Genomic DNA, 12,605 nt, shown 5'->3' on the forward strand with positions numbered 1-12,605 from the left:
AAACCAGGACTATACCAGGAACATGGACCACTATGAATCTACTGGACTAAACCAGGACTAAACCAGGACCAAACAGGACCCTAGACCACTATGAACGTACTGGACTAAACCAGGACTAAACCAGGACTAAACCAGGACTAAGCCAGGACTAAGTCAGGACTAAGTCAGGACTAAGTCAGGACTAAGTCAGGACTAAGTCAGGACTAAGTCAGGACTAAGTCAGGACTAAGTCAGGACTAAGTCAGGACTAAGCCAGGACCAAACAGGACCATGGGCCGCTACGAACCTACTGGATATGAGACACATGGGAATAGAACACAAAGTACAACATTTAATGAGGAACAGCACAGTGTCTAAAGAAAGATGGTTTTAACATTGGGTATCAAGTCTGTTCCTTAGTATTGAAATACAGTTTTAAAGTTAAGTATCGTGAAGACACTCATGCAGACGTAGAAGCCGGTGGCAGATACTCTGTAAAAAAAAAGTTACATAATACACCTTTAACTGCATCACATGAATCCTAACATAAAGAATCAGGAGAGAAAAGGCCGAGAGCAGAGTGAGTCCAAGATGTTCTTTTTATTGTTTTATTTTGAAAGTCCCACAGAAGATTTAAAGTTTAAAGACATCAACATGAAAAAGAGGCAGGCAGTTTAATCATAATAATATTTACAACAACAACCCTCTTTACCATGCTGCGGTCAGAAAGAATCATTCTTTACCACACACTGCGGTCAGAAAGAACCACTTTTTACCACACTGCGGTCAGAAATAACCACTCTTTATCATGCTGCAGTTAGAAAGAACGACTCTACCACACACTGCGGTCAGAAAGAATGATTTTACCACACAGAGGTCAGAAAGAACCACTCTTTACCATGCTGCGGTTAGGAAGAACGGCTCTACCACACACTGCGGTCAGAAAGACCCACTCTTTACCACACACTGCGGTCAGAAAGAACCACTTTTTACCACACTGCGGTCAGAAATAACCACTCTTTACCATGCTGCAGTTAGAAAGAATGACTCTACCACACACTGCGGTCAGAAAGAATCACTCTTTACCACACACTGCGGTCAGAAAGAACAACTCTTTACCACACAATATGGTCAGAAAGGACGACTCTTTACCACACTGCGGTCAGAAAGAACGACTTTACCACACACTGCGGTCAGAAAAAATGACTCTACCACACACTGCGGTCAGAAAGAACCACTCTTTACCACACACTGCGGTTAGAAAGAACCACTCTACCACACACTGCAGTCAGAAAGAACACATGCTGTGGTCAGAAAGAACAACTCTTTATCACATGCTGTGGTCAGAACAACTCTTTACCACATGCTGTGGTGAGAAAGAACGACTCTCTACCACACACTGAGGTCAGGAAGAACGACTCTCTACCACACACTGCTGTCAGAATGACTCTTTACTGCACACTGTGGAAAGAACCACTCTACCACACACTGAGGTCAGGAAGAACGACTCTCTACCACACACTGCTGTCAGAATGACTCTTTACTGCACACTGTGGAAAGAACCACTCTACCACACACTGTGGTCAGAAAGAACCACTCTTTACCACACACTGTGGTCAGAAAGAGCCACTCTTTACCACACACTGTGGTCAGAAAGAGCCACTCTTGACCACATGCTGAGGTCAGAGGTCAGGTCTGGTCCTGGTCACGCACTGAGGTCAGGTCTGGTCCTGGTCACATACTGAGGTCAGAAGTCACGTCTGACCCTGGTCACACTTTTTCTCACCAACGTCTCAAACTCAAAACTCTAAAGTCACATTTTCATTTTGGACATATGTGTAACAGGAGTAAAACAGGAAACAATCGCAACAACTTTACATTTCAAACACTTTCCCTTCAAAAACGTTTAGTCATTGTTTCTTCTTGGTTTAGTCTTGAGTTAGACCTGTTTTAGTTATGGTTTAGTCTTGGTTTAGTCCTGGTTTGGTCCTGGTTTAGTCCTGGTTTAGTCCTGGTTTAGTCCTGGTTTAGTCCTGGTTTAAACATGGTTTAGTCCTGGTTTAGACCTGGTTTAGTTCTGGTTTAGACATGGTTTAAACCTTCTCCAAACTGGTCCAAAGGAGCAGATGGTTATAATGTTTTGGAACATTCTTCATGTAAAAATCCCAGAATGTTTCAAATATATTTCAGTTTGGCCCAAAGCCCTACACTGTGCTCTGTCGTTGGTCTGTGACATAACATCACCAAAAGAATCAAATGAGAATATTCAAAACACAAAATACAATTAAATAAACATTTTAAATTAGCTTTCATGTCATTAAGGTCATGTGCAAAAGCATCTCCAAGAAAACACCTCAAACTGCAGCTTTCAGGTTCCCCAAAACCCATCCTGAACCTGTCCTGTGTTCAGGACTAACAGTCTATGAGTCTGAGGTTGCCAGTCCTGAACACCTCAGACTCAGACTCTGCCAATCCTGAAAACCACAGACTCTGTCAATCCTGAACACCACAGACTCTATCAATCGTGAACATCACAGACTCTGTCAGTCCTGAACATCACATACTAACAGACCCTTGTTAGTCCTGAACACCACAGACTCGCAGACATTGTCATTCCTGAACATCACAGACTCTGTCGGTCCTGAACATCACAGACTCTGCCGGTCCTGAACATCACAGCCTCTGTTGGTCCTGAACACTTCAGACTCCGTCAGTCGTATGTGGTTTTAACATAAATAAAAGTCAGACACATGTCATTAAATTGATAAAAAATATAAAAATATGACAATTCAAAATATTGAATGATATTATATTTTCTGTACATGCACATCATCTTCACTTCTCGACCTCTCCACATCATCTTCACCTCTCCACATCTGCATCTCTCCACATCATCTCCACCTCTCAACATCATCTCTACCTCTCCACACCTCCCTCTTCACATCATCTCCACCTCTCCATCTCTCCACATCATCTCCACATCTCCGCCTCTCCACGTCATCTCCAGATCTCCACATCATCTCTACCTCTCCACATCTTCTCCATATCATCTCCACATCATCTCCACTTCTCTACTTGGTTCAAGTCTCTTCAGAAGCAACAGCCCAAAGTTTATCACAGTTAAAAACTCATTTTTCTTAACTCTTTAAAACGAGCCAAAAGCTCAGATGCCTCAAAAGAATCATCTTGGGAGCTCAGACAAAAGCCCAAATGCCTTGTAAGAATCATCTGAGGAGCCTTGTAGGAATCATCCGAGGAGCTGAAGATGTTACATCTCATTAAGGGACAGATCTACAAAGTAAACACAATTTATTCATTTGAACTGGAGTTAAAGAAATACTGTGTAACTTTTCTGTTTGTCTACATGGAGATGTGTTTGCTTTGTCTAAAATGTGCCACAATATGGCATTTATCTATTTCCATGGAGATAGGCAGGTGACTATGTTCTCATGTTTCCTCATCAAAAACAGACCTGGAGTTGTGGAGTTCTTCTCTCAGACAGAAAACACTCTGTTCCACCTTGTGATTTCATCATGTGGTATTACAGGGAGTGCTCCACTGTGTTTTTAAACTCCATACAACCTTCACTAGTCATTTGGATCATTTCAGTCCTGCAATTGCCAATCTCTACTGACCGAAAGGTAAAAGGAGCTGTTATCTTGAAAACTACCACTTCATGACATCACAAGTTGGAACAGAGCATTTTGAGCTTTGGAGATGTAAACAGACTAATAATAAAGTGTTACTCAAGCATGTGTGAAACAAAACACAACTCCAGGTCTATTTTTGAGGAGGAGCATTAGAACATGGAGCTCACAGGGGTCAGTTTTACTTACTATAGCACGTTTAAAATAATAAAAAGAAAATCCAAGTTTTGTGATGATTTATTTTAAAATGGCCCAAAATATTTAACATTTACACAGTTAGACCTTTTATTCTGTAAATGTGATGAGAATCTGATAGAATCTTAACTTTATAGATCTGCCCCAAAAGGAATAAAAGTATGAGTGCAGCTAGCTTCCCCAGAATTAACGTATTAGCATAACCCTGGTAGAAAACACACAGAAGCAGGTGACAGTGGCTAGCTCCAGTAACGCCGTACACACGGAGTTGTGGTTTAGCATAGTGATGCACTTATGTTTCAGACTGTTTACTGTCACGAGTCAGAGATGCATAAGTGCATTGTGGGAGCTCATTGGGATAAACTGCTAAAAGTTTTCCCAAATCTAAAACTGGAAGCCTGTACTACGAAGCAAGTAAGCTAAGTAACGATGTCAAGCTAACGATGACCTGCTGTCAGTATGAAGTGTGTTTTGCAAACTCTGGATTAAAGGAGCAATACATAACTTTTCATGTGAAGGTCTGCCATCTGCTTGTCTCCATGAAGATGTCATCGCTTTGCCTGCAGTGTTTAAGTTATTAATCAGCGTGGAGACAAGCAGAGAATGCCACCAGACCGAGTTATAGGTCAGATCTGTGGAGAGGTGACCCTGCTCACAGTAAGATTGCATGTTTTTAAGGTGCTTTTGAGCAATACAAATATTTGGAAATGAAAAAAGCAAGATAGACATGTGTAATGCCATACTGTGGAACATTCCAGACAGCTCCATGGAGACTAGGCAAAATAACCGAAATCTTAACTGACAAACTAAAACAAGAATGACATTTCAGAGCATGTCTGTAGAGTCTAAAGGGTTAGCAGCTTTTACACAGAATAAGACTCCATGAAAATACAGGGAGGGCATCTGACACACAGGGGATTGGCTGTAGATGTCTCCATTAGAAAGACCCAAGTCGATCACTGACTGTTACGCTGAACTGAATCCTTTTACTCTTGTGACCAAAACCATGCTTCGTAGTACAGGGCCCTAGGTAGTAGTAGTAGTAGTAGTAATATCTCCAGCAATAATAGTGAACAGTATGCAGTAGCAGTAGTATTAGTAGTAGTAGTACTGTGTGTACTAGCTCTCATCTATGGTGAGGCAGATGAACTCCTGAATACATTTCTTGTACTGCAGTTCTGTGGGGCTGCTGTTTGGGTATGGACCTGGCTGTCCCAGAGGAATCTCGCACTCCCTCATCTCCTCATTCATCCGAGCCAAACGCAGCCTGGAACGAGAGCAAGAACACAAAAACATATCATCAGGCTCCGGCATTTGAGGACATTTTAAAGGTAACTTAAAAGGATTTTTACTGACTCAAAAATATGAAAAACAAAATTACAAGTAAAAGTAGTAGTAGTAGTAGAAGCAGTAGTAGTTGTAGTAGTAGTAGCAGTAACAATAGTAGTAGTAGAACTGCAACTATAAACAGTAGTAACTTTATCAGTAGAAGGGAAGTAAAAGGCACCACTTGAAAAAACAGAATACAAGCTTTGAGTGGAAACTAAAAAAAGCCCTCTGACCAGTGAGGTCAGAGACGGGTCAGTCTGCTGACCAGTGAGGTTAGACACAGGGACATGCAGTATTTCTGACTCTTAAAACTTTTAAATCCTTTTCGTGACTTTTGTAAAGAGCAGATTTTAAACGTCTAGTCATGTTGTATTCTGATGAAAACAGCAATGGGAACGATGACCACGCCCCGACTGGGACCGGGCGGGGACGATGACTATGCCCTGACAGGGCAGAGTTGGGAAAAGTTCAGGGAGACGATGGCGGAGGACTATCGAACAGCCTCAAAAAGATTCTGGCAAACCGTCTGACTCCTCAAGGAGGGGGAAGTGGTGGTTCACCAACACTGTTTACAGTGCGAGTGGAGAGCTGCTGACCTCGACTGGGGATGTTGTCAGACGGTGAAAGAAATACTTTGAGGATCTTCTCAATCTCACCACATTTTCTGAGGAGGAAGCAGAGACTGGGGACTTTGAGGCAGACTCGTCCATCACCCTTGCTGAAGTCACTGAGGTGGTTGGCAAGCTCCTTGATGGCAAGGCTCTGGGGGTGGATGAGATCCGTCCCTAGTATCTTAAATCTCTGGATGTTGTGGGGCTATCTTAGCTGACACGTCTAAGCAACATCGCTTGGAGGACGGGGACAGTACTTCTGGACTGGCAGACTGGGGTGGAGTTCCAACTACAGGGGAATCGCACTCCTCAGCCTTCCTGGTAAGGTCTATTCCAGGTACTGGAGAGGAGAATCTGGCTGATAGTCGAACCTTGGCTTAAGGAGCAGCAGAGTGGTTTTCGTCCCAGTTGCGGAATACTGGACCAGCTCTATACTCTCCATTGGGTCCTTGAGAGTTCAAGGGAGTTTGCCCAACCAGTCCACATCTTTTTGTGGATCTGGAGAAGGCATTCAACTTGTGTCCCTTGTGGTGCGGGGCCTTTTGTTAAGGGCTGTCTGGTCCCTGTATGACTGGAGCAGGAGCTGTGGTCGCATTACCAGCAGTATGTCAGACCTGTTCCCAGTGCATGTTGGGTTCTGCCAGGGCTGCCCTTTGTCACCGATTCTGTTAATTGTATTTATGGACAGAATTTCTAGGCACAGCCATAGGCTGGAGGGGGTCCGGTTCAAAGGCTGGAGGGGTCCAGTTTGGGGGCTGAAATGAGTCCGGTTCAGGGGCTGGAGGGGGTCTGGTTCGGGGGCCGGAGGGGGTCCCGTTTAGGGAACTACAGGATCTCCTGGCTGCTGTTTGCAGATGATGTTGTCCTGATGGCTTCATCGAGCCAGGACCTGCAGCAGGCATTGGGGCAGTTTGAGCCAAGTGTGAAGCGCTTGGGATAAGAATCAGCTCTTATAAATCCAAGGCCCTGGGGAAGACCCAGGACACGCTGAAGGGACTATGTCTCTTGGCTGGCCTGGGACCGCCTTGATTTGTATTTGTTTGTGGTCAGAGAGTGACCAGTGCTTCAGGCGCTCGTATCTAAGAGTCTGAACCTACAATGACAGTTGTGTTTCAAAAAGACACAACATTCAAATAGTGACAAAATGATAAACTTTTGAACTTCATTTCTGATTCTGAGGAGCTGGATCCTGACAAATGGACTCAAATCAATGTGTCGACTCCATTCATAGACTGTTATTTTTGTCTTAAATATTTCTATTAACCCGCTCTACATGATCATAGGGTTACTATAGTGTCTGTAAATCAAGATATAAACTTTAATAACAGACAAATCAGGCACCTTCTTTCTTCGAGGCCATTCCCACTAGCGTGAGCAACAGGTTTGACTGACAGCGTTACTAAGCGCCTAAACCAGACGTGCCGGGTGAAGGGGCGTTACCTTCAACAGCCTCGCTTCTGATTGGCTCTTTGGTTGCTATGATACTCAAAGTTAGAATTCCAAATATGGAACTCTACTTAAAATTGGCCTCTATAACTGGTAGCCTCGATGAGATTCATCTGAAACTAAAAGCTGCGACATCACAGTTACTTATTTTAACAGTCTGTGGTTCCATTGCACTGTACAGCCCTCCCCTTTAAGAAGCGTCTTGTCTGTGTTCTGTACAGCCCTAGCCTTTAATAAGCGGCTTATCGGTGTCTATATAAAACTGCTTCTCACAGTGTGACGATGTCGGCGTTGGCCGTCTGCACCGCGATGCTCAGGGGGTCATATCCTTGTTCGTCCACCTCAGTTTGAGATGCACCGCGCTTCAGGAACAAGCACACCTGACTGACACAAGGAAAGTACAGTGAATATGGATAAATAAACAAGAGAATATGCCAAGAAGAAACTAACAGTAAGCACTGCTCTGCCTGAAGTTCTGTTTTAGACGTCAGCTGGACGTGCTTCAGCTGGACGCGCTTCATCTGGACGCGACGCGCGTCGAGAGCGTCCAAGACGCGCGTCGAGAGCGTCCAAGACGCGCGTCGAGAGCGTCCAAGACGCGCGTCGAGAGCGTCCAAGACGCGCGTCGAGAGCGTCCAAGACGCGCGTCGAGAGCGTCCAAGACGCGCGTCGAGAGCGTCTGCCCTCAAATGTACAGGCGTCCAAATAGAGGTGTCCAGCGCGTCCTTGATGCCCCAGTGTGAACGCAGCATTAATCTGAATTAACAGAACTTAATCTTAAAATAACAGAACTAACCCTAACCCTAACACAATCTGACCATAAAGAACAGATTTATCTGGACTCCAACAGATTAGCTAAACAAGTCCCTGTCAAATAACATTATAGTCACAAGCCAGCATTAGCATTAGCCAACAGTTTTTCAGTGAGTCATTCTCAGCTTTGTGTAAAATCAAATTTCTAAATAAGACCATGAGCTCGGACTGACCACAGGCTCCTGAAAATGCGCTCTTTAAATCAGAACTAAACCAGGACTAAACAAGGCCTAAAGCAGGTCTAAACCAGGACTAAACAAGGACTGAACAAGGACTGAACTTGGCTTGAACCAGAACTAAACCATGACTTAACCAGGGCTAAACCAGGAGTAAACCAGGACTGAACCAGGACTAAACCAGGACTAAACCAGGACTACACCAGGACTGAACCAGGATTAAACCAGGACTAGGATCTAGTTTCAATACTCGTTTCAGTATTAATTAGTGTTTGATTTTCGATATTCTGACGGCTCTATATCATACATATCAAACTGTCGGATCAGTTTTACCCAGTGTGTCCGAGGTAGGTGGCGTGGTGCAGTGGGCCCCTCCCCCTCATATCCCTCTGATTCACATCTGTGCCATTTTGGAGCAGGAACTCACAGGCGATCAGAGAACCCTGAAGAAGAGAGAAAAATCACTGCTAATGTTTAAAATCTAACCCTTAACTAATTCGGGAATTATCACAGGATTTAAAATATCATATGACTCGACTCTCTGACCTCTGACCTAATGTCTCGTCATCTCAAACAATCCTGGAGTTGTGTTTTGTTTCATTTCAAACCTTGCGTATTTAGTCTTAGATCTTCTCTCAAACTGAAAACACTCCTTGTGATGTCATCATGTGGTCATACAGGAAGTGCTCCACTGTGTTTTTAAACTCCATACACCTTCAATAGAATCATTTGGATCATTTCAGGTCTGGAATTGCAAATCTATACTGAACTAAAAGTAAAAGTAGTTATTAACTTGAAAACTACCACTTCATGACATCACAAGGTGGAACAGAGCATTTTGAGCTTTGGAGATATAGACAGACTAATAATCAAGTGTTACTCAAACATGTGAATGAAACAAAACACAACTTTCTTTCTTTCTTTATTCTTTATTTGACAGGGACCATGTACAAATTCATTAATCTTACAAAGAAAAGATGATTTGCACCAGGTCTATTTTTGAGGAGGAGCATTAGAACATGGATTTCACAGAGTCAGTTTGCGTAATGTAGAAGCTTTGAATGTTATTTGGACAATGGTTCAAATAACCACTTATAAATCTGTGATTAGATTATTAGATTATAATCAGATTATAAATTTGATTATAATCTAATTATATTCTGATGTCTGTGCCTTTAATTCACTAAATGAGACGCAAACTGCACAGTCTGATGTGAGTGATCTGAGGGACGATGTTCTTTACAATGGATTTTTTATTAAGTCAAAATAATATAATTTATAAAAGAATAAAATAATTATAATAATATAATGAAATTAAAACTTTGCAAATCTGATAATAATATATGAATAGTTTGTAATGTGTCTGATGTGTCTGATGTGTCTGTGACGTGTCTGATGTGTCTGATGTGTCTGTGATGCGTCTAATGTGTCTTATGTGTTTGTGATGTGTCTGTGATGTCTCTGGAATGTGTCTGCAATGTATCTGTTGTCTTTGTGATGTATCTGTGCTGTGTCTGTAATGTGTTTGTGGTGTGTCTGATGTGTCTGTGATGTGTCTGATGTGTCTGTGATGTATCTGTGATGTGTCTGATGTGTCTGTGATGTGTCTGATGTGTCTGTGATGTGTCTGATGTGTCTGTGATGTGTCTGATGTGTCTGTGATGTGTCTGATGTGTCTGTGATGTGTCTGATGTGCCTGATGTGTCTGTGATGTGTCTGTGATGTGTCTATGATGTGTCTGCGATGTGTCTGTGACGTCTTTGTGATGTATCTGTGATGTGTCTGTGATGTGTTTGTGGTGTGTCTAATGTGTCTGTGATGTGTTTGAAATCTGTCTGGGATGTGTCTGTGATGAGTCTGATGTGTCTGTGATGTAATTGATGTGTCCCTCGTGGTGTCCCCAAAGGACACCACGAGGGACACGGTCGAATGCCTTCTCCAGATCCACAAAACACATGTGGACTGGTTGGGCAAACTCCCATGAACCCTCGAGGACCCGATGGAGAGTATAGAGCTGGTCCAGTGTTCCACGACCAGGACGAAAACCACACTGCTCCTCCTGAATCCGAGGTTCGACTATCGGTCGGATTCTCCTCTCCAGTACCCTGGAATAGACCTTACCGGGAAGGCTGAGGAGTGTGATTCCCCTGTAATTGGAACACACCCTCCGGTCCCCCTTCTTATACAGAGGGACCACCACCCCGGTCTGCCATTCCACAGGTACTGTCCCCGACCGCCACGCGATGTTGCAGAGACGTGTCAGCCAAGACAGTCCCACAACATCCAGAGACTTGAGGTACTCGGGATGGATCTCGTCCACCCCCGGAGCCTTGCCACCGAGGAGCTTGCTAACCACCTCGGTGACTTCAGCCAGGGTGATGGATGAGTCCGCCTCCGGGTCCCCAGTCTCTGCTTCCTCCTCGGAAGACATGACGGGGGGATTGAGTTCATCCTCAAAGTATTCCTTCCACCGCCCGACAACATCCCCAGTCGAGGTCAGCAGCTCTCCACCGGCACTGTAAACAGTGTTGGTGAAGCACTGCTTCCCCCTCCTGAGGCGTTGAACAGCTTGCCAGAATTTCTTTGAGGCCGTCCGATAGTCCTCCTCCATGGCCTCCCCAAACTCCTCCCAACCCCAAGTTTTTGCCTCTGCAACCGCACGAGCTGCAGCACACTTGGCCCGCCTGTACTCAGCGGCTGCCTCAGCAATCCCACGAGCCAACAAGGCTCGATAGGACTCCTTCTTCAGCTTGACGGCATCCCTTACTTCCGGTGTCCACCACCGGGTTCGGGAATTGCCGCCGTGACAAGCACCGCAGACCTTATGACCACAACTACGAGCGGCCGCATTGACAATAGAGGCCCACTTGGAGTCCATGTCTCCAACCTCCCCCGGGAACAGGGAGAAGTTCTCCCGGAGGTGTAAGTTGAAGACCCCTCTGACAGAAGGCTCTGCCAGGCATTCCCAACAGACCCTTACAATACGCTTGGGTCTGCCAGGTCTGTCTGGCTTCCTCCTCCGCCAGTGGATCCAACTCACCACCAGGTGGTGATCGGTTGACAGCTCAGCCCCTCTCTTCACCTGAGTGTCCAAGACACGCGGTCGGAGGTCAGATGACACGACAACAAAGTTGATCATCAACCTCCGACCTAGAGTGTCCTGGTGCCACGTGCACCGATGGACACCCTTATGCTCGAACATGGTGTTTGTTATGGACAAACTGTGATTAGCACAGAAGTCCAATAACAAAACACCACTCGGGTTCAGATCAGGGAGGCCGTTCTTCCCAATCACGCCCCTCCAGGTGTCACTGTCGTTACCCACATGGGCGGTGAAGTCCCCCAGGAGAACAACGGCGTCCCCATTCGGTGCACTGTCTAGTACCCCTCCCAGGGACTCCAAGAAGGCCGGGTACTCTGCACTGCTGTTTGGCCTGTAGGCCGACACAACAGTGAGAGACCTGTCCCCAACCCGAAGGCGCAGGGACACGACCCTCTCGTTCACCGGAGTGAACCCCAACACGAAGCGGCTGAGCTATGGGACAATGAGCAAGCCCACACCAGCTCGCTGCCTCTCCCCGCGGGCAATGCCAGAGAGATGGAGAGTCCAGCCCCTCTCAAGAAGTTGGGTTCCAGAGCCCAAACTGTGCGTGGAGGCGAGGCTGACTATATCTAGTCGGTAACACTCAACCTCCCGCACAAGCTCCGGCTCCTTCCCCCCCAGCGAGGCGACATTCCATGTCCCCAGAGCCAGTCTCCATGTCCAGAGATCCGGTCGTCGAGGCCCCCGCCTTCGACTGCTGCCCAGATCTTCAAGCACCGGCCCCTTACGGATCCTCTTGCCGGTGGTGGGTCCACATGAGGACGGCCCCACGTCACTCCTTCGGGCTGAGCCCGGCCGGACCCCGTGGGGAAAGGCCCGGCCACCAGGTGCTCGCTGTCGAGCACCCACCCCAGGCCTGGCTCCAGGCTGGGGCCCCGGTAACGCCGGTCCGGGCGACGTAGCTGGCCTTGATTGAATTCTCTTCATAAGGGGCTTCTGAACCGCTCTTCGTCTGTCCTGTCCCCCTGGACCTGTTTGCCATGGGTGATCCTACCAGGGGCATGAAGCCCCTGACAACATAGCTCCCAGGATCATTCGGGCACTCAAACCCCTCCACCACGTTAAGGTGGCGGTTCAGGGAGGGGATGTGTCTGTAATGTGTTTGAAATCTGTCTGTGATGTGTCTGATGTGTCTGTGATGTGTCTGATATGTCTGATATGTCTGATGTGTCTGATGTTTCTGTGATGTGTCTGTGACATCTTTGTGATGTTTCTGTGATGTATCTGTGACGCCTTTGTGATGTGTCTGGGATGTGTTTGTGATGTGGCTGATGTGTCTGTGAAATGTCTGTGTTTGTGGCCTGTG

The 12,605-nt window shown here is 45.9% G+C and overlaps 1 protein-coding gene across 2 annotated transcripts in view; it reads right to left on the minus strand.

Moving 5' to 3' along the window:
- Positions 1–564: 564 nt before the first annotated feature.
- Positions 565–12,605, minus strand: part of LOC117371655 (arf-GAP with coiled-coil, ANK repeat and PH domain-containing protein 3-like) — a 53,661-nt gene continuing 41,620 nt past the window's right edge. The window contains exons 19-21 of one of the 2 annotated variants that reach the window (XM_055221616.1): positions 8,530–8,639; positions 7,481–7,591; positions 565–5,088 (exon numbers count right to left, since the gene is read on the minus strand). In XM_055221616.1, the coding sequence (XP_055077591.1) occupies positions 4,941–5,088; positions 7,481–7,591; positions 8,530–8,639 (369 nt within the window). In that variant the 3' untranslated portion in view covers positions 565–4,940. The remainder of the gene's footprint in view (positions 5,089–7,480; positions 7,592–8,529; positions 8,640–12,605) is intronic. The other variant, XR_008648694.1, reaches the window with a different exon arrangement.

Source organism: Periophthalmus magnuspinnatus, chromosome 5 (genome assembly GCF_009829125.3).
Source record: "Periophthalmus magnuspinnatus isolate fPerMag1 chromosome 5, fPerMag1.2.pri, whole genome shotgun sequence".
In the NCBI taxonomy this organism is placed as follows: Eukaryota; Metazoa; Chordata; class Actinopteri; order Gobiiformes; family Gobiidae; genus Periophthalmus; species Periophthalmus magnuspinnatus.